This window comes from Moschus berezovskii, chromosome 8, assembly GCF_049115385.1.
Source record: "Moschus berezovskii isolate FMDL1 chromosome 8, NW_MosBer_1.0, whole genome shotgun sequence".
NCBI lineage: Eukaryota > Metazoa > Chordata > Mammalia > Artiodactyla > Moschidae > Moschus > Moschus berezovskii.
This window is the reverse complement of record NC_142467.1, coordinates 51,678,715-51,701,014: the sequence shown is the minus strand read 5'-3', so window position 1 is coordinate 51,701,014 and position 22,300 is coordinate 51,678,715. Positions and strand designations below refer to the sequence as shown.

Sequence of the window (22,300 nt, the reverse complement as noted above, 5' to 3'; positions counted from 1 at the left end):
GGTTCTTTTCATATATATATATAGAGAGAGAGAGAGAGAAAGAATTAACAGGGTGGGGACAATTTCGATGACCCAAGTCTTTGTCTAAATAAATGTTTTCATGGCAAAAAGGTATTTGAATTTATTCCATGTGACTCTGAATTTACATGAAAAATTAGGCTCATTATCACAAAATTTAGACTGTAGTCCTCATCTCTTTCTACCTACCTCTTTACTTTGAGAACAACAAAATCCCTTCAAATGAGACTGTTTGTGATGTACAAGTTTGCACTGTTGGTGTGTTTTGGGTAGCCTAGAATAATCAAATGCAGAGGGGGTAAATTTGGGAGAATGGACCCCCCAAAAGATGATCCCTTGGTATTATTTTTCAGTATAGGAAGCTCACTCTCTAAATAGGTCCACCTCTTGGTGAACAAATTCTTAGCCTTTGACTACCCAGGAGCACTCAAAGTAATTCAAAGTGATAGTAAACAAAATGGCATTTTATGATTTATAGAACATCTTAACAAAAATTGTCTAATTTATCTCCACAACAGCTTCATGAATTAGGAAGGAGAGATTGTCTCTGAGGCCAGAGAGGTCCAGTTACTAGTTCACGGTCACACAGTAAGTCACAGCAATTGATTCAGGGTCCGTGCAGCTTCTCTTCCCCCTCATCCTTACTGCACATTCATGGAAGTTGTGGACAATGTGGGCAGAAGCCCAACAGATACAGCGTGAGTCTCACTGCCAGGATCAGGGCCTTGTGGTTCAAAACCTTGCTGATCTCTCTTTTGTATTAGAGGAGGATCATCCTCCTAAAGGTGGTTGCCTCCTAAGCTCCAATCTTGTTAACAGCAGAGGGACAGTGACTTTAAAAAGCACAGAAAGTTGGTCCATCCAGAGTCAATGTACAAGACAGGACTTAGATAAACTTTCTTTATACATGATGAGACTAGCTCCCCAGATGAATCTGCTCCCACTGATCAGTGGCAACCCCAGGCTACACCAGGAGCATTTCAGCATGGTGCATCTTTCTCAACAGCATTTGGGAGTTCCAAGTCACATTTCTCATTAGAGTCTTTTCCAGTTCCCTAACAAGTGATTTTCTCCACAAAAAAATTGTAAACCTTTGCAGGACTCAGAATTTTTCTTTTTTCTTTTTGGCATTTGGATTGTTTGACGGCAATCTTTTCTTTCTCATTCCAAAGTCTCTTCCAGGCTGGTGCAATTCCAGAAATAAAGTAAACATCAGTGGAAATGATACCTGACTTCTTAAACAGCAGGAACAAGGACAGTATGATGAAGTCCTGAGATGCTCTCAAACCAGAGCCAATACCAAAGTGGAAACCTCACAGGGCTCTGGGATGTGGCAGTGTTTACCTCCCTGGGACCTTCACTCTGGGACAGGTGGCAAGAGCTGTGAACTCAGTTTTGAATGAAAGACATCCAGGTTTATCTGAAGGGCAAAGCTGGCAAAGTCAAAGATCTAGAAGGCCCGGATGAGGCGGCTAGTTCCTTTGAAACAAAGTCAAAAGGCAGGCAGGTCACACCTTTCCGAGGTAGCTGATGGCTATAGCAGCATCCTGTTGTCATAGAAACAGAAAGGAATCTTAGAGATTCCCTGGTCCAAACTTCAGTTGATAGATGAAGAAAGTAAGGTACAGGGAAGGAAGGGCATGGGTCGCGATCTCACATCATGTTAGAAGTGGAGCCAGGGCTGGAATCCAGGTCCTCTGGCTTCGAGTGAAGTGCTGTTTTTCCTGAGCACTGCTTGGTCCTGCTCCTCCACCTGGGGAAACCGCAGTGAGTGACAAGTCTTGGCAGCGTGGGGCTCCAACAGTTCTCTCCTTTGGGAGCAGAAAGGCCATATTCAAGGGTTATAAATTGGTACCATGGACTTTGCCACAAGCTCATAGGAAAGATTCCAAAATCTTTCAATAAACACTGTGATGCCGCTGGTCCTGCCCAAGACTCTCGAGGAAATTATTTGTTCTAGGAAAGTGAGCATCTCAGAGCAGGAGGGCTTGAGGCCATGGCACTGGTGGGGAGCTGCCGTCTGCTGCTTCCCTCCGAGGTTGCTGCAGAAATGGCTTTCCTCTGAAAGATCGTTGCCCTGTTTCTTCCGTGGTGAATAAATGGAGCGTGTCCTGAAGAGAAGGACTGGCACAGACGTAGGAAGAGCAAGCAGAGGTCTGTGAGGGACACGGGAGGACGTACAGTGGGACCCAGACTCTGGGTGGAACGCGTATCAGTGTCTGGCACAAAGCAGGACAGAGATGAGCCAGTGAGCAGTCTGAACATGGCTGTGACAGACACGAACAAGCAAGAGATGCGTGCTTTTGAACAGAACTCTGACCAAGGCAGGCACAGGGAGGATGTGTTTTGGCAGTGCATGTGAGCAGGCACAGCAAAGAAGGACTATTGGGAAACGTCTATGATTGAGATAGGACACAGTGAGCGATCCTGTTTGGAACATGAGCAAGACAAACCAGGCATAGTAAGGGTATATACTGGGGACAACAGAGACTATGAGCCAAGGGTGACTATGAGGCCAGAAAGAGGGAGTGCTAGGAAATAAAAAGATCCCTTCCAGGGGGATCTCTGGAGAAGAACCCCCCAGTGAACAAGGGGGCCATCCTGTCCCCTGCCACCTGCTGGAATCCTGGAGGAAAAGCTCGATGGGCACAGGGTGCCTGCACCAACAGATGGAACGCTGGGTGAAGAGAACACCGGGTGCAGTCATGCACAAGCAGCAGCTTAGGACCTGGCCCTCTCTCGGAGGGATGGCTGTCTTCAGGGTCACTGCCCCAGGGGCCTAAGTGTCACTGGGCTGTGCAGCCACCAAAGGAGAACTTGCTGGGGGGTGGGACTGACTCTCCCATTGGCCACCACATTCCACTGCATCCCTAGAGAGGGGAGAAGATCACAGAACCTCAGAGTTGGAATGGACAGGCAGTCTGGTGCAAGAACCCACCCACTGCAGGAAAGCCCCTTGTGCCATGCAGACATGGGTGGTTGTTTAGCCCCTGCTTAGGAATTTCCACTGACCCACCAGGCCATATTATTTTTGAGCAACTTTAGTTATTGGAAATAGCTTGTTAATATTCTGCCAAAATAAGCCTTCCTACAGCTTCTACCCAGTGGAACTACTATGCCCTCCAGGCCCACTCAAAATTCTTCTCTCGGCTAATTATATCCTCCAAGTTTTCTCTTCTCCAGGCTACACATTTCCATTTTCTTTAATAATTCATTATATATTATGGTTTCCAGATGATTGCCCATAATGGTCACTGTCATCTGAACACAATCCTTATTGAAATTATCTCTTCCAGAATACAGAACCAGGAAAGAGCCCAAATCTTCATAGTGAATCTGACTTATGTCACAAACTTTTCATTATCAATTTAGTTTACTTCTATGGATGTGATTAAGTTCATTTCTGACAATGATAATATTCTATTGGCTACGTGTTCAGTTAATTGCCGGGTTTTATCTTTTGTGATGCAAACAGCTGTCAATTCTTGTGGTTCTTTACTACACTGGTGCAATTTTTATTTATATGTATATTTATTTATTTACTCATTCACTTATTTTGCCAAAATATAGGAGATTACACTTGTCTCAGTTTAATTTCATTTTATTGATTTGGTATCATTTTAGTCAATTGAGATCATTCTAAATCATAACAATTTCAACATTCAAGATAGGATTATTTAGCACTGACTCAGGTGAGACTTTAAGGCTTCTACAAGCACATGAGAAGATCAGATATTTGGGACAGGGGGACACATGTACACCCATGGCTAATTCATGTCAATGTATGGCAAAACCCATCACAATATTTTAAAGCAATTAGCCTCCGATTATAATAAATAAATTAATTTTTAAAAACATGCAAAAAAAAAAGAAGATTAGATAACTATTGCTACCTAGATCTTTCAGTTTAGTATCATTTGCCTTTTAGATCTTCAATTCTCAGTCAAGAGGAAAAAACTATTGATCAAACAGGGATAAACCAGAACCCTGTGGTACCCCAACACAGACTAGCCTCCCAGCAAATGGGTAATCATCAGTGTGCCTGAGAATGGACACACCCATGGAAGGCTTTGTGCAATGCCTTGCTGAAATGTCTCTGTCAAGCAGCAAATCTGTCCTAATAGATAATTAAATGAGTTGACACGAATTTTTTTTTAATGAAACAACACTGACTCTTGCATACATACCATTTGTGTAATAACTGTTTTCAATTTTTGGTAAGTCTACTTCAAGTTGTGAGGCTACAGTTTCTGGAGTCTACTTTATCCTTTCTTTAAGAACTAGGGCAATATTTACTGATCTCCAGGCTGCTAGCAAATCCTGAGTCCACAAAAGAGCACCAGTCAGAGGTCTCATCAGCCAGTTCCTTTAAACCCCTGAGAAATATTAATAATACATCTTGGCTCAGAGACAGTTAAAAGCTTTCCATAAATCTCAGGCAGCAACTTTCTCCCTGTGATGTTCTCTTCTTTCCAGTTGGAAGACTATTCTTACTGAAGCAGAATATGTAAGATTTCTTCCCTAAATAATGAGAGCTAACTATTTTTGGGTTTTCTACTTGCTCTGAACATAGCTATTGATTCATCCTTAGTTACATTTTCTTTCGTTCAAATTTTTCACATGCCATTTTCAAGCATGAGCTCCCTAAAAAAACTCAAAGTGCAACCTCATGTATTTACATACCCCTTGTATTTTCCTCTGTTTTATTCACTGAACATATCTATTAAAAGAAAGAATGACTGAATAGAAAGGAAGAAAGAAAAGAAGGAGAGAAGGAAAGAAGAAGGGGAGAAAGGAAAGAGGGGAGGGAGGAGAAAGAGAAAAAAGGGTTTCTCATTTCTCACTGGCCAAATTCCCTTTGTATCATACTTTTTATTATCATTAGCAACAATAAAAACAATCACTAATTAGGGTAGCGCCTGCATGCCAGGGCCTGGGCTAAGTATGTTATATGCATTAATTAGTATAGTTTAAACCATGGTCATGTATGGATGTGAGAGTTGGACTGTGAAGAAAGCTGATCGCCGAAGAATTGATGCTTTTGAACTGTGGTGTTGGAGAAGACTCTTGAGAGTCCCTTGGACTGCAAGGAGATCCAACCAGTCCATTCTAAAGGAGATCAATCCTGGGTGTTCATTGGAAGGACTGATGCTAAAGCTGAAACTGCAATACTTTGGCCACCTCATGCGACGAGTTGACTCACTGGAAAAGAGTCTGATGCTGGGAAAGGTTGGGGGCGGGAGGAGAAGGGGACGACAGAGAATGAGATGGCTGGATGGCATCACCGACTCTGTGGACATGAGTTTGAGTGAACTCCAGGAGTTGGTGATGGACAGGGAGGCCTGGCGTGCTGTGATTCATGGGGTCGCGGAGAGTCGGACACGACTGAGCGACTGAACTGAACTGAAACCCAATTAACAGACAACGAAACTGAGTTTCAGAGTTAAATAATTTGCCCAAATTTATTCAGTTAATAACTAAATCAGACCTTAAAAATTCTGGTCAGTTTTGATTCCAAAATCTGGACCCTGAATTGTCCTGATACACTGCCACTCATCATCTTAAGAACCATTACTGCTAAGTTCAGTGTTCAGGTTCTGTGTCTCCAGCATTTCCGTGTCCCATTATGATGGAGTCTAGGGTAAAAGAAACACGTAGAGGTGGCCCAAACATGGCACAAATTGATAAAGACACGACAGGAAGAAGGTGCAGACAACCAGGAGTTTCATCAGCTGTGGAGGAAATTGACTCAGTTGCTGGCTGAGTGTACTGAGGATCAGAATAATGAGACCCAGCAATTGGTACTGAGCCATGTACTCCCCACAGTTTGTATCACGAAAGTTGATCATTCAGTTGAATTTAGAAAATGGAAACATGGAAACATGATATAATATAGAAAAACACTGTATGTCAGACTAGATATTTTAAATTCATAGAGGCTCTTCCTGATAAAGTCAGAATTACAGGCCTGCAGTTTCAAGCTAAGTCTGGACAGAGTGGAAATGGTATTCAGGGTATCAAAATTTTATGTCCTTTTATTCACAACAATTCACACTTTATCAGTTACTTAATAACTGAAAAAGAAACTATAAAATTGACTTTTATAAAACTGCTATTTCTAAAAAGTTGTACCTTTTAGGTATGTTTCTTCATATTTCTGAACTAAGAGTATTAAGTTGCTTTCAGGTTTAACAATTATTTTATTTATGTATGTATTTAATTTTTATTTATTTGGTTTACAGTGTTGTGTTAGTTTCAGGTGTACAGCAAAGTGATTCAGTTGTTCATATACATATATCTGCTCTTTTTAGATTCTTTTCCCATATAGGCCATTACAGAGTACTGAGCAGAGTTCCCTGTGCTATGCAGTAGGTCCCTGTTAGTCATGTATTTTATATATAGTGCTGTGTATATGCCAATCCCGGAGAAGGCAATGGCAAGCCACTCCAGTACTCTGGCCTAGAAAATCCCATGGACAGAGGAAGCTGGTGGGCTACAGTCCATGGGGTCGCTACTAGTCGGACAAGACTGAGTGACTTCACTTTCACACATTGGAGAAGGAAACGGCAACCCACTCCAGTGTTCTTGCCTGGAGAATCCCAGGGACGGGGGAGCCTGGTGGGCTGCCGTCTATGGGGTCGCACAGAGTCGGACACGACTGAAGTGACTTAGCAGCAGCAGCAGCAGGGTAAAAGGAACATGCACATGGGTGTATATTACATCTGCTCCTCCTATGGGAAGCCCACAGCATGATGTGTCTTCTTCTTTTACTGAAACACAGTGTAACTGGGACACTAATACGGAACTCTTTCCTCTTGCCCACTAAAGGAGCAGCTTTGCTGAGAGGAGCACATATTTTCTGTGATGTAGAACCAGGGAGACTAGGTGGAAAAGGGGACAGAAACTGTGAAGTCGGGACAGCAGAGAGTAGAGGAGGGGTTAGGTGAGTAGACACAGCAAAGAATGAGCAGAGGGGAGGGAAGAAAGGGCAGGAAGACCTGGGGTAAACAGAGCCACTGAGCTGGGTGTGCAGAGGGCTCCAGAGCAGCTGCGGAGCTTGGGAGGAGGTTCTTCGAGAAGTATCTCCAAGAGGTGACACTGGTTCTCTCATATAATCCTTCCAGATAGTCAATTAATGATTGAGACTTCTGCAGAATTGCTATTGGATGCTTGGTACCACTCCTTTTTATCCAGACAATATCAATATAGCTCTTGTCAAGAGAGAAGAAAGGAAAATATCCCAGCTTCCTAACTCCATGGAGAACTCACAACCAACTCCCTCTCAGCAGGAAAAAAGGAGAATAATGATGGGGTGAGCTTGTGTCCCAGTTGGCCTGTGTCAGTCTCAGTTTACACTATTGTATGAATCACAATTAATAGTTTAATGTCTTCTCCTTTTCAGGTCTTCATTCAAGATATAGAATCATGGTGCAATATGCTGTCCCCCAAGAGATATTGTTCCCACATCTGTCCATAGAATTTTCCAAGCAAGAATATAGAGATGGGTTGTCATTTCCTACTCCAGGGGATCTTCTCAATCCAGGGAGTGGACCCACATCTCCTGCATCTCCTGTATTGGCAGGTGAATTCTTTACCACTGAGCCACTGGGAAGCCTCATACAATGGGAACATGACTTTAACATTCAGTGAGTACCTTTCACTTTCAACTGCAAGGCCACCCTATTAACTAAGCAATGCAAACAGTGAACCAGGAGACAGGAACCTGGATTCTGATGTCTTTTTAGCCTTCAATCACGGCATGCCTCTGATGACTGAGTACCTTTCCTGTGCCTCATCTTCCTCATGCATTAAACCAGGAAGATAATCTATGAGATTCTTTGCAGTTTTGACATTCTGGTTCTATGAGTAGCAGAGATGGTGGGTGACAGATACAGACCTTCTGACTGGGCACCAGCTGTGTGTGGGACTGTTCTCCAAAGCTGTGGATATTTGAATTTGGCTTTTAATATTCTATTGTTAGTATCTGATACTTTATATTCTGTGTGGAGGAAGGAGGTTTCTCTGGAAACACAGGAAGATAATTTTGGAATTTGTATTAAAGAATCTGAAATACCTCAATTTCTGAATCTGTGAAGTCATACTGCAAAGCTGTTAAATATATCTGGCTAGGATAGGACAGGGAGGGGCGGAGATGCCGCAACTTAAAATGCAGCGAGATCACAACTGTCTTTCCTCAAACATATGCTTGATCAGAAACATTGGCAGAGCTACTCAAAACCCCTGATGCAAAACACCATTAAAAAAGAATCTCTGATATTTTAACAGATGAGTTTTTAAAATGCAATGTCTTGTTTTAATAGTTTTAGTAAAATCCTCTACAATTCATGAAACATTCTTATATCATTATATCCTTCCACATATAACCTTCAACGTGACTCTGTAAGGAAGGTAGGTAGGTACAATGTAGGGGCATGGATTGACTTAGTGGATCCAGTGCTATAAATCAGGTGGCCTGCCTCCCAAATCAGGAATTCTGTCCACTGGGAAACATGGAAATCATTGTACGGTGGGAAGAGTTTTATGATGAAGTTTAATATGAACGGTTGATGAGACAGAGTTAAAATTACATTTTTTCCAGAAGAGGGAGAAGGAGGAAGAGAAGGAAAAAGAGGAAAAGAGGAGAAAGATCACTAAGTCATCTTTCACAAAACTGTCCAGAGACTACATGCATCAGAGTTATCTTGAATACCCATAACAAATTCCAGATCCAGACCTCTAACGACAGTGTGGGAGTAGGGAGTAGGGAGAGGGCAGAGGTGAGGAGGGGAGAGCAGAAGTCTGCATTTTTAAAAGGTGTTTTCATATTATTCTTGGGCACATGGAAGTATAAGATTACCCGAGGAGATGAATGTCCAGTTATTCTACTCACACCTGAAGCAGAGTTTAGCAACAGAAACATAGGGAAGAGAAAGGACATGTGAATAGGAAGAACTAGAGTTTGAGGCATTCAATGATTCTTCACAAGGGATCAGAATGAAAGCACTGAATTGCATTCAAACAGTTCATTTTAGCTGGGTAGACAAGTGGTATTTGTTGGCTTTTATGACATTGATGATGAAATGAGGAAAGATTTGGTGATGAATCATAAAAATGAGATAGCAAAAAATGTAAACGCACAAAAAATGAGCTGCACAAAGCAATATTTTTTAAGGTGTTCTTTATGTGATGAAAAAAAAAAAAGAATGAGTGGGTACAACTAACTGATAAAAACTAATAGGACTGTTTATAAACAGTGAGCATATAAACTTGTACTGAGTTATTAGTAAGTTCAATGGCTCAGAAGGTGAGAATCTAGGCCAATTTTTTCATTTGTCTTTAGAGCACTATCAACCAGAACAGAATATTGATGTTGGAAGATCCAGTATTTCCCAAATATGCAGTGCTTTCCACAGATGATATGCCAAACAAAGAGGCATAGCATTAAACAACCTGAATTACAATAAGGAGATTCAATACTTCTTTCACTCATTCTGCTTATTTTAAAAAGAAATACTCAGTTTGGCCCCACTCTGGCTTTAACAAGTCTCTTGTACCTAATAAAACGTAGAGCAGGCCTTTGCTCAGAGTTTTTGGCAAGCAATATTATTAAATTTTAATACTAATAAAAATTTATGCAAATAACAATAATTTGTTTTGTTTTCATTGAATTTGTTTTTTAAATCATTTTCTGTATGTGATTCCGCATTTAAGGTCATGATAGAGTTTCCAATTTCAAGAGATCAAATTGCCAGCATCCACTGGATCATCGAAAAAGCAAGAGTGTTCCAAAAAAACATCTATTTCTGCTTCATTGACTATGCCAAAGCCTTTGACTGGGTGGATCACAATAAACTGTGGAAAATTCTGAAAGAGATGGGAATACCAGACTACCTGACCTGCCTCTTGAGAAACCTGTATGCAGGTCAGGAAGCAACAGTTAGAACTGGACATGGAACAACAGACTGGTTGCAAATAGGAAAAGGAGCATGTCAAGGCTGTATATTGTCACTCTGTTTATTTAACTTATATGTAGAGTACATCATGAGAAATGCCAGGCTGGAAGAAGCACAAGCTGGAATCAAGATTGCTGGGAGAAATATCACTAACCTCAGATATGCAGATGACACCACCCTTATGGTAGAAAGTGAAGAAGAACTGAAGAGCCTCTGAATGAACGTGAAAGAGGAGAGTGAAAAAGCTGACTGAAAGCTCAACATTCAGAAAACTAAGATCAATGGCATCCAGTCCCATCACTTCATGGGAAATAGATGGGGAAACAGTGGAAACAGTGTCAGACTTTATTTTCTTGGGCTCCAAAATCACTGCAGATGGTGACTGCAGCCATGAAATTAAGACGCTTACTCATTGGAAGGAAAGTTATGACCAACCTAGAAAGCATATTAAAAAGCAGAGACATTACTTTGTCCACAAAGATCCGTCTAGTCAAGACTATGGTTTTTCCAGTAGTCATGTATGGATGTGAGTTGGACTATAAAGAAAGCTGAGTGTAGAAGAATTGATGCTTTTGAACTGTGGTGTTGGAGAAGATTCTTGAGAGTCCCTTGGACTTCAAGGAGATCCAACCAATCCATCCTAGATCAGTCCTGGGTGTTCATTGGAAGGACTGATGTTGAAGCTGAAACTGCAATACTTTGGCCATCTGATGTGAAGAGCTGACTCATTTGAAAAGACCCTGATGCTGGGAAAGATTGAGGGCAGGAGGAGAAGGGAATGACAGAGGATGGCATCACCGACTCAATAGACATGAGTTTGAGTAAACTCCGGGAGTTGGTGATGGACAGGGAGGCCTGGCGTGCTGCAGTTCATGGGGCCGCAAAGAGTTGGCCATGACTGAGCGATTGAACTGAACTGAACTGAGAGTTTCCTTTACAAATAGATCTATTCAAATTTCAAAAAATGTATATAAAGATAGATAGAAAATAGCATGGGCAGAATGCTGATATGGGTAAAAATTGTGAAAATAGCAGGCAAATGACCAAAAAAACCCCTATCAGACAGATGTGAAAATCTAATTGTAGAGAGTAGTGTCTTGAAGGACATAAAGCAATGCATCCTCAGGGTGGAAACTCTGGGATCTTAGGCCAGCACTCTTTTTATTATTTTGTGCTGCTTGCAGAAAGGACCCCAGTTAGCTGAATTTGCAGTTTGGAACACCCAACCTTGTAGCTTGGACAAAACATTTTCTAAGGGGTTCTTTAGTTCCATCACCAGTGTCAGGCATGTCCATGTTTCAACATGCCAAAGTGCAAGATCAAAACAGTATACATGGCTTACTGTAATCCCAAACCACCTCTGTTTATCCATATGCACATATAATTAAAGTCAAACCAAGTTGCTTGTGAGACTTTTTTCCATTGCCTACCAGAGTTCTTAAAAGACAAAAGACTAGAACTTTTAATCTTTGGAGGATCAGACTGTCTGCCTGCTTTTTCTGCTAAATTAGTTTGATATTAAAGAACCTAAAAATCTGCAGGAGAAAAATGTCTTAAAGGTATGGATCCATGATAAAATCAGCCAGTATTAAGTGAATGTTTATTATGTGTCAGTGATTGTGCTAGGTTAATCACAGATTATCTCGTAATTTTCACAACAATCCTATCACAGAGCTTTTTTCACAGTATCTTGTTGAGCAGAATGAGGCCTAGCAACTTGCCCAAGTCAAACGGCTACGGAGAGGTGGAGCCACAATCTGAACCAGGCAAATTCAACAGCAGCCTGGCTAAATGTGCACCTTCACTCAGTAAGTACCCTTGACTCTTAGACACTGCAGGTAGGAAATGTCCTGCTTTCTAGAAGCTGCCCAGGTGAGCAGAGAGTGTTTTAAATACATAAAAGTATGTAAGATCCCACAGGATAAGCTGAGTCTCCAAGAAAAAGAGAAGCAGGTGGTGTGAGGGCCCAGAGGAGGAAGTGATTAGCTCAAAGATTGGGGGAGTAGGGATCAGGAAAGTTTAGAGCTCATGTTGGAACCATGCCTCAAGGAATGAGTAGGCTTGTGCCAGGCAAGAAAGTGAGAAAGAGCATTTGGGGCAGCAGAAGTAATTCAGAGGCTGGAGAATTCACTGTTTACCTAAAGAAAACTGATCAATCTTGCATGCTTTATTGCACAGGGAGTTAGGTCAGGGGAGAGTGGGGAGAAATGAGTTGAAAAACCAGACTGGTCAGGCAAGAAGGAGTTTACATGCCCTTCACTATCTCCCCACTGAAAATCACACTATATTGCTCAAGGTTATTCTATTACAGCTCAATCCAGTTGGCATTTGCAGTTTAAAATCCCACACGCCTGAATGGCCTGAACATCCTCTGAAATGATACATGTGAAATAGCTTCTCTCTCTATGGTGATATTATACACATTGTCCCAAAAGAAAACCGGAGGCAAAAAATTTATAATTTGCAACCCTGTCAATGTGGTGCCTAATAGTAAGTTACCCTTCACTGGGAGGAGAGACAGACAACTACCTACCAGGTAAGTTATAGAAGAGATCACTGCACTGGTTGGGCTATTTGACCAGATTGCTTCTGAAGCCCAGCCCATGTCTAAGAACCAAATGTCCTCCATTATTTCAAGAGTTTTCAATTAACTAGCAAGGAGCATAGCTTAGTGGTTAACAGCAAGAGTCTGAAATCAGATGAATATCTGTTAGAATCCTGGGCCACCACTTGCTAGCTATAGGATAGTAGCCAAGTAATTTAACCTCTCAGAGTCTCAATTTTCCCATCAGTAAAATGGGGATAATAATACTTGCTCCATGGGTTATATTAAGAATTCCATGAGATGACATATGTAATGCACTTAGTTTAATCCCTTGCAAATAAAACCAATACTCAGTAAATGGCCAATGCTAAGATAATGATAATAAAGATGGTGATGTCTGGACCAGGAACCAAAGTATTCAGAGGCAACTAGTTGGTATACATGACAATCATACACACACACACATGCATACGTGCACACACACACACACACACACATGCACACACACACATACCTTCCCCCGTAGTCAGAAACTCAAAGCAGGCAATGCCAATTCACAAATAGAAGAAAAATTCCATTATAACAGCCAGCAAAGGAAATAAAAGTCTGAGAAGAATAAAAGGAACATGAGTAGGCACCAAATATGTTTGTTTGTCAGGTTTATCAAAATACAGATTCACCCATTTCTTAGAGAATAAAAACCTCTCCAAGAATAATTCTAACTGTGAAGTGTTTCGAAGAATCTTGTAAAAAATGAGGATGAGAAAATAATTCGAAAATCATCTTGCGGAAAGTAGGTTCTTGGCTCTTTGGTTGAACATAACCTGGAGCACACTCACTCAGATGTCTGTTTACATAACCAGAAGCTGTCCACCGGGTTTCTTCACCTAAGGGTTAGGGGTGATTTCACAGTACTTCTTGGAGGACAGAGCTAGAACTTTCTGCCTCACTCCCTTCCCCACAGTTCCCCTTTCCTTGCAGTTAAAGTAATTTTCCTTCTCCTCCTGAATTTCTTGCTCAGGAACTATCCTATACCTTGTGAAAAGGATATTATGGTGATTCTGACCCCAAACCATTTCCCCTCAGACCCAGTTCTGACAACAAACCAGTGTTTCAGAAATAGGAGCCTTGTCTTCCCAACTTAGAGTTCCTGCTTTTTTCACCTAAGATGATGATTATTAGAACACAATGCATCAATAACTTACTTATTCCAGGCTCCATCTGTATAATATCTCACATCAGCCTCATAATAATGTTATGAGGCAAGAACCATCTTCACTCTCACTTTTGCATAGAAAGAAACGGGGGCACCAACAGGTCAAGGAACTTGCCCAGGATCACACAGCTTCAAAGTGGCAGGACCTGAATTCAGACAGGCTCATCAAATGCCAAGTCCTCTTCTTTTAGCCATAATACCAAACTGCTTCACCAGTGTTCTGATTTCCTCTGGATTGGGATTCTGCCTTATTACCTTCAGACCAGTGAAGTCCTAACAGTCTTAACTGTTCACATGTAAAAAAGGAAGAACATGAAAACCAGGATGAGGGGATGTTTCTTGAATCTCAATCCTTCCCCTTAAAAATCTTTACCAGCAACTCCTTTCATATCAAAGCCTCAAACAAAAGAAATTCATCTTGATGGGTGGATATGACAACAAATCTCAGGCATAAAATCTGCTGCTTACCACTGAGCATCTACAGAGGCTGGGAATGAATTCCTTCCTTGTACACAGGCATGCTCAGTTCCTTCAGTTGTGTCTGACTGTGTGTGACCCTATGGACTCCTACTCCCCGCCAGACTCCTCTGTCCATGGGATTCTCCAGGCAAGAATACCGGAGTGGGTTGTCGTGCCCTTCTCCAGGGAATCTTCCCAACCCAGGGACTGAACCTGCATCTCCTCCATTGTAGACGGATTCTTTACCACTGAGCCATCAGGGAAGCCCAGATTCCTTCCTCAGATGCATCTAAACTTCCTACCAGCCAGAAGAATCATAAAAGAAAAGAGAACTGACAGCATCACTCTGGCACATCTCTTCCCACAAGTAACCTTTCCAGAAGGTCTCCAGCTTCAACCAAAGGAAATACTGTGCTGGCTGAAGTCGGCTTGCTCTCTCTTGTGTTTAACTACACCGTGGGAGGATTTAGTGGATCTGTAACTCACACAATCACAAATGAAAGATCTGAGAACATCTTTGAGCTCCCACCCCTTCCTCGGTCAAGCTGACTAACGATCAGTCAATGCTTCCAGTGACTGGTGATCATCCAATTTTATCCTTCTACTTTATTAGGAACATCTTAGTAAGCAGATCCTTCCATTTTGTGTTGAAATATGTATCCTTAAAACTTCAATCCTTTATAACTACCCCTTTTCTTTGTTGTTGTTGTTTACTTGCCAAGTTGTGTCCAACTCTTTATGATCCCATGGACTCTAGCCTGCCATGGGATTTCCCGATCAAGAATACTGGAGTGGGTTGCCATTTCCTTCTCCAGTGGATCTTCCCAACCCAGGGACTGAACCCACATCTCCTGCATTGGCAGATGGATTCTTCACCACTGAACTACCAGGGAAGCCCACCTCTTTCCCTTGGGATCCTGCAAAACAAATTGGTTCCCTCTTCCCAAAACAGCCCTCAGATATATTAAAAACAACACTTAGGACCTGAATCATCTTTGAGCCCTAAGCTCATCATCCCCCAATCCTTAGATTGTTCTTCACATGGCATGAATTTTGGAAAAAAAAAATCATGATGTTTATCTTCTCCTGGAGACACTCTTGTCTGTGGACACCCAGAATAAGATGAAGCTTTACCACTGCTATGGACCAGGGCCAAGTGTCACTACAGAGAGGACTAAGCACACATTTACACGGTGGTATGGTTTTCTAGTGGGTCTCTTAGTGTGCTTTGGAAGCGATTCCTTCCTGAACAGCTGCTCTGACTAAATCGGGAGGGCTGTGTCTCTGCCAAGTACACGCTGTAAGGGAACAAGCTTGTAGAGCCTGCCTCATAGAAAGGGCTTATCTGCAAGCTTACTGCCAGCACTCTAACCACGGACATTCAGAGCCCTTCCTTTCACAAACACCTGCCTTTTACAGGGGTTTCCACTCCCTTGTCCTGTCTTGGGAGTGGGTGTGGATTAAAAGGAGTCAAATGATGCAGGGGCTGCACTGTATTAGGCAGATAACAGCACACACAACTCCTGGCTCCTGCTATCCCCGGCAGAGGTAAGGAGTTTCTTTGTTGCAAAGCCCAGAGGATTAGTTTAAAGCAGGGTTTCTCAACCTCAGATTTATTTTGAAATTTGGGACCAGACAATTCTTGGGAGGAGTGGGATGTCCCATGCATTCTTGGATGTTTAGTAGCATCTCTTGCCTCTATCAACTGGCTATCAGTAGCATCCACTAGTTTTTTGTTTTTTTTTTTCCTTTTTTTGGCTGTACAATGCAGCATGTGGAACTTCCCGAACAGAGATGAACCCATGCCCCCTGCAGTGGAAGCACAGAGTCTTAACCACTGGACTGCCAGGGAAGTCCAGCATCCACCAATTGTGAAAACCAAAAATGCCTTCAGACATTGCTAAATGTCCTCTGGCAAACAAAACTGCCCCTAATTAAGAACTGCCAGTTTAAATCCAAACTATCTCAGTAGTTTAAGACATGGTGTTAGTTGCTCAGTCAAGTCTGACTCTTTGCAACTCCATGGACTGTAGCTTCTGTACATGGAATTCTCCAGGAAAGAATATTGGGGTGGGTAAGCCATTCCATTCTCCAGGGCATCTTCCTGACCCAGGGATCAAACCTGGGTCTCCCGCATTGTGGGCAGATTCCTTACTGTCTGAGCCACCAGGGAAGCCCCTTAAGACATGGAGCTAGACCTAAACTTGAAGCATTATCTACTTCTACTTTCTCATTTTATTGGCGCAGAAAGAAATGATAGCAATCACTAAGAAGTTAGAAGACAGGCTTCACTTGTTCCGGTATAATGGTCCTCAATCCTGCTATATACATCAGAGCTCCTAAAACATATGCATTTCTGGTCCCTAACCAGACCAATTAAAATAGACTCTCTACATGCGGAAGCCAGAAGCTCCCAGTGACTCTAGTGTGCAGCCAGGGTCAAGGGTCAGAGACTCACATCTCTCTGCCTCTGTTCTTGCCTCCAATAAACCACCTTGAGCACCTCTGGAGTTGGGTGTGGTTTGGGGTTTGCCCTGCAGGGTGACATGCACAGTGGGCACCAATCTCAGAAGTCTGGTACCTGGGACCCTAACACCCTAGAAACAAGAGCACTTGCAGAGCAAAAGGGGGGAAACAAATATATATAGTGTGTAACCAACTTTTTCAACAAGCTAGCATGTTTTGCGCTGGATCAAAGAAATGCCTGTAGGTAATTTAAAAGCCAGAAGTCACATTCAAACTAACAATCCCAACTGTTCAGCACAGGGCATGATGTACTCAGGAAACAAGTCTTGTCTCATGTTGTTTAAACAATTATTTATAAACAGTGTGATTATTTCATTTCATTCATTTCTGGCTTTTCTCCTAACAGAGGAAGCTCAGCCTTCCTTGTTTAAACAGTGTTTATAACATAGAGATTTCTATTGATTAATTCGTCAAGAAATGCTTATCAGGAAGCTGAGAAAATAACTGGATAAGTTGTTTGTTTTAACCAAGACATGAGCAACGTTATATCTACAATTATAATAACAATAGTTATGGCAGCTTCCATTCATGGAGCACTTTTCTATGTAACAGGAACTGGACTCAGCTCTGCACATATGTTATCATATTTAATCTTAACAAAAGTCCTATGAGATGGGTTCTAATATTATCCCTGTTTTCAGTTCAGTTCAGTCGCTCAGTCGTGTCTGACTCTTTGTGACCCCATGAACTGCAGCATGCCAGGCCTCCCCGTCCATCACCAACTCCTGGAGTCTACCCAAACCCATGTCCATCGAGTCGGTGATGCCATCCAACCATCTCATCCTCTGTCATCCCCTTCTCCTCCTGCCCTCACTCTTTCCCAGCATCAGGGCCTTTTCAAATGAGTCAGCTCTTAGCATCAGGTGGCCAAAGTATTGGAGTTTTACAGGTGAGAAAATAGAAGTCTAAAGATGTTTGGCCACATTGCTAAAGATTATATAGATGGTAAATGACAAATGTGAGACAAGACTGACAGCCAGGTGTGACAGACTCCAGCCCCTACAGCCATTATGCTACATTGGGTCGAATGCCTGTTTGGTTACAAACCAAAGCTCACCTTCCTCTGAGTCAGAGACTGGAACTTTTCCTTGACAATATGTCTCAGTGGAAGGGAAAATGTTTAGGTCTCAGCACTTTAGCCCAGAAGTGGGCATCCTGGAGGGCAGCTTAAGCCACTTGATTACCAAACTTTCGCAGGTACACTCTGCAAACAGCACTAACTTTTCTAACCCTGAGGATTTGATGAGGCAAGTGGAGCTCTTGTGATGTTATTCTCACTATGTTCTAGTGTGATATCAACAAGAACCATGTTTTGTGAGAGCTGCCTCAGGTAGGGATGGGACAAAACTGAGGACAGGGCCAGCTTCATGGCTATGTGATCAGAGCAATCACACAGGAACTCAGAGCTTGCTGTACTGCACTGCTTGTCCTCATCTCGGAATCTGCAGTAACTTTATCTTTGAACTGTGAACCCTGAGGGACAATGAGGCATGCACGTGAGCAGAGACGACATGTGCAGTGTGCATGCAAACTGTAGTTCCTTGCTGCCAGTGACATTAGTGATGCCCCATGAGCACAGAATTCTGGTAGACCTACCAAACATATGGAGTTTAGTCAGACTCAAAGCAAGCACAATGTGGTCATATAATTTATATGAAGTATTTTCCATTCTCCCATTGTCTCTCTGTCAGCAGCTTCTCTAACATGCTTACCCTGTGTTTGCTGAGTCTCACTGAATTTCCACAGAACATGGGTCCACTACAATTCTGCACCATGTTTCCCATCAACACATCTACCAACACCAGCAGACGACTGGTGGCCCTAAGAGTACATGCTGTCCATCTGAACCAGAACTTGCCAGATGCAGAAAGAAGGCAGTGATTGTCTAGGAAAAAGAAACCATCGAGGAACCCTACCATGTCTTTTTCACGGTGTTACTCTCCTGTATTAGCCAAGCATTTATGTTTAAAGTACTAACATAGAAAGAAAGGATATGATAGAACAAGTCATGGTTCTTTTTTCTGTAGTCCTTCTTTACTCCTCAGTAAGCTGAGGGGAGAATGTTAGTAGAATATGTATGCATCAAGAAGTAAAATAAAAATAACTGCATTAGTTTTACGCACTGTCTTGTAAAAATAAAATACATAAGCATGTCTGAATTTCAAAATACAATTTGTGTAATTTTGGTTATTCCACATACAAGTTGCTGCTGCTGCTGCTGCTAAGTCACTTCAGTCGTGTCCGACTTTGTGTGACCCCATAGACAGAAGCCCACCAGGCTCCCCCGTCCCTGGGATTCTCCAGGCAAGAACACTGGAGTGGGTTGCCATTTCTCTTATTTTTGCATTTAACACTGCCATTGCACAGCATAAAGATAGATGGTAAATTTTCTGCTAATAATTTAAAAATGCATTTTGTTTTTCTACTAGAGAACAGGTAAGTAGCAAATAAAATACATATGACAAATTAACAGAAAGTCTGAGGAGGAAAGAAAATGGCTTTACATTTTAATACTTTTAACAGAAATTTGTTCCTGCCCTTTGAACCAGAAGCGCCACATTTTCATTTTTCACTGGGGTTACAAATTATGTAGCCAGTTCTGGAGGTGACTGAGGAAGAGAAAGCGAGGTCATTCTCATCCATCCTTTACTGTCCGAGCTATCAGGGAAGCCCCTCTCATCCATCTTTGACTTACCCGGAGTAAGTCTGCATTAGCTCAAAACAATGAGATAAATGTTGAATACAATTGTAGCCTCCAAAGTTCAAGGTAAAGGCCAAAAAAAAAAAAAAAAAAGCTTTTAAATGCCAAACAGCTTTTCAACATTAGCAGAAACCTCTAGGGATTTAAAGTAAATCAAACCTAAGTTATTTCCTCATCTGTGGGCAATCTTCCAATCTACTAAATGAAAATCTTTATTTAAATACAGAATTCTAATGGGATGAAACTAAAGTTTGGCAAGTGGCTTCACTGTGAATAAAGGAACTATTCCAGTTAAGAGTTAACAAAAAAAATTTCTTTTTGTGGTGAAAATTTATTTGAGTACACAGTCCTGGTAAATGATAGGTTCTAGGCAGGGTCATGAAATTAGAAGACGCTTACTCCTTGGAAGGAAAGTTATGACCAGCCTAGAAAGCATTTTAGAAAGCAGAGACATTACTTTGCCAACCAAGGTCTGTCTAGTCAAGGCTATGGTTTTTCCCGTGGTCATGTATGGATGTGAGAGTTGGACTGTGAAGAAAGCTGATCACCGAAGAATTGATGCTTTTGAACTGTGGTGCTGGAGAAGACTCTTGAGATTCCCTTGGACTGCAAGGAGATCCAACCAGTCCATTCTAAAGGAGATCAATCCTGGGTGTTCATTGGAAGGACTGATGCTAAAGCTGAAACTGCAATACTTTGGCCACCTCATGCGACGAGTTGACTCACTGGAAAAGAGTCTGATGCTAGGAGGGATTGGGGGTAGGAGGAGACGGGGACGACAGAGAATGAGATGGCTGGATGGCATCACCGACTCAATGGACATGAGTTTGAGTGAATTCCAGGAGTTATTGATGGACAGGGAGGCCTGGCGTGCTATGGGTCGCAAAGAGTCAGACACGACTAAGCGACTGAACTGAACTGAACTGAACTGAGGCAGGGTCTGATAAGGGTATCCATCTATTCATTAGACAAATGTATTAACTGGACAATGAGCTACACCCTGCGGGTACTTCTGGGAATAAAACGGACATTATCCGCCCTCAGGGACTGATAGTCTGGGTGCAGGTAATAAAGAAGTAAAAGAAACATGAATATAATTAAAAATTCTGATAACAGGAGGCAATAATGAACCTGAAGAACTTTTTTCTCCTACTGTTATTTGGGGGAAACTCATTCTCTTTCTTACTTTCACTTTTTCCTATTTTCACATTTCTCTTTATTGATTCTACATATAAATCTAAATATACTAATCTTGTGCATGGAAATGTCAAAGATTATACAGTCCATCCATTAGAATCATTTTATTTATTATTAGACTTCCCTGGTGGCTCAGACGGTAAAGCGTCTGTCTACAAAGAGGGAGACCCGGGTTCGAGCCCTCGGTTGGGAAGATCCCCTGGAGAAGGAAAAGGCAATCCATTCCAGTAGTATTGCCTGGAAAATCTCATGGACAGAGGAGCCTGGCAGGCTACAGTTTATGGGGTCGCAAAGAGTCAGACACGACTGAGATTTATTATTAAGCTCTATTGGATAATAAGAGTTAATAGTATGAGGAAAAATATATATTGCTGCCTTCCTGAGAGAAGGATCAAATTGCTTTGGAGCAGTTTTGTCCATTGGGACATTTTACGATAAATGAAATAGTCTTTGTTTGCACTATCTAACCTTGCTGTATGTAACCACTGAGCTCTTGGAATGGGGCTACTAGTTAGGGCAGGTCTAGAAACCTCCAGGTCAATGGAAAGACTTTATCAAAGAGATTGAGGGTGGAGAACAGAAGATGATAGCCAAGTCAGATAGGTAAGAAGTTCTTTGGGAAGTGCTGCAGGAAATGTTCAGCCTTCTTAGGAATTAGGTGAGTGACTTAAGTCTGAGCAAGATCTAATCTTGCAGAATGTCAGGGAAGATACTGAAACCCTGGCATAAGCAGAGAAACCCACACCCAAAGCTAAACTTTCCATGCAAATTCTGCTTGTGTTCCCTAACTTATAAATAGTCTGCTCTTATAATTATCTCCCTCATGAGGACAGAGCTTAGCAGTTAGCAAAGCAATTTCACATACATTATCTTGTTTGATTTTTACAGTGAGTTAGGCAAAAAAGGAATTATTTACCCAAGAAGCCCAAACTGGAATTCTCGGTGGATTTCAGGTAGAGAAAGATCTCTGTTTTGAAGTTACTGTTAGCACCCCAAGTCCCTACTCTGCCAGGGATCATCTGAACTAATCAACATAAATAGAAGAGAAGCTAGACCAAGGGAGAAGAAACAGAACCATCCTTCATTCCCTTGTCAAATCACACAATGTTCCAGGCACTTTACTAGGCTGAGAACATAGTACTGAACAAGACTGGCAAAATCCTTGGCATTTATCCAATGCACAAAGAACTCCAGAATCAAATCCCTATATAACCCCACATCAAATCAACACGGCTTATTCCTATCATCTGTCCCCCATGTGATTATGCATGGTCTCAGTCTATGGGTCCACACTATGTCTCCCAAGTGTGGAGCATCACTTGACTTAAAGAATGACTGAGCTGAGGCAAGCTTCCGAAGGAATATTCTCCCATATTTTACTGGTTAATATCAGATAAAATTATCATGTTTCTTCCTTTTGTCATTTGAATTTTGTATACATAATGTTGACCAGCAGAGGTGAAAAGGCATCGTTGTCTTTCTCCTGACTTGAGTATGAAAGCAGCCAAAGTTTTCTCATTAGGTTATTTCTTCCTTTCTCTGCCATTATATTTGATGTGAATTTCCTATGAAGTGACTTCTATAAGACTAAGAGAGATATTGGCAGATGGGGAAAACCTAGCTATAGAATCAGGTTAAAGATGTGACAAGGAGAGAGAAGCTGGCTCCAGATTCACTAACAATCA

The 22,300-nt window shown here is 41.9% G+C and overlaps 1 protein-coding gene across 4 annotated transcripts in view; it reads right to left on the bottom strand.

The window, feature by feature from the left end:
• The window catches only part of HTR4 (5-hydroxytryptamine receptor 4), a 202,444-nt gene that overhangs the window by 31,664 nt on the left and 148,480 nt on the right, over positions 1 to 22,300 (bottom strand). For 2 of the 4 annotated variants that reach the window (XM_055430903.2, XM_055430907.2), the window contains one exon: positions 1,581 to 2,888. The exons of the other annotated variants lie outside the window; for them this stretch is intronic. In XM_055430903.2, the coding sequence (XP_055286878.2) occupies positions 2,798 to 2,888 (91 nt within the window). In that variant the 3' untranslated portion in view covers positions 1,581 to 2,797. Of the gene's footprint in view, positions 1 to 1,580; positions 2,889 to 22,300 lie in introns of those variants that run through there. 4 annotated transcript variants of the gene reach the window in all.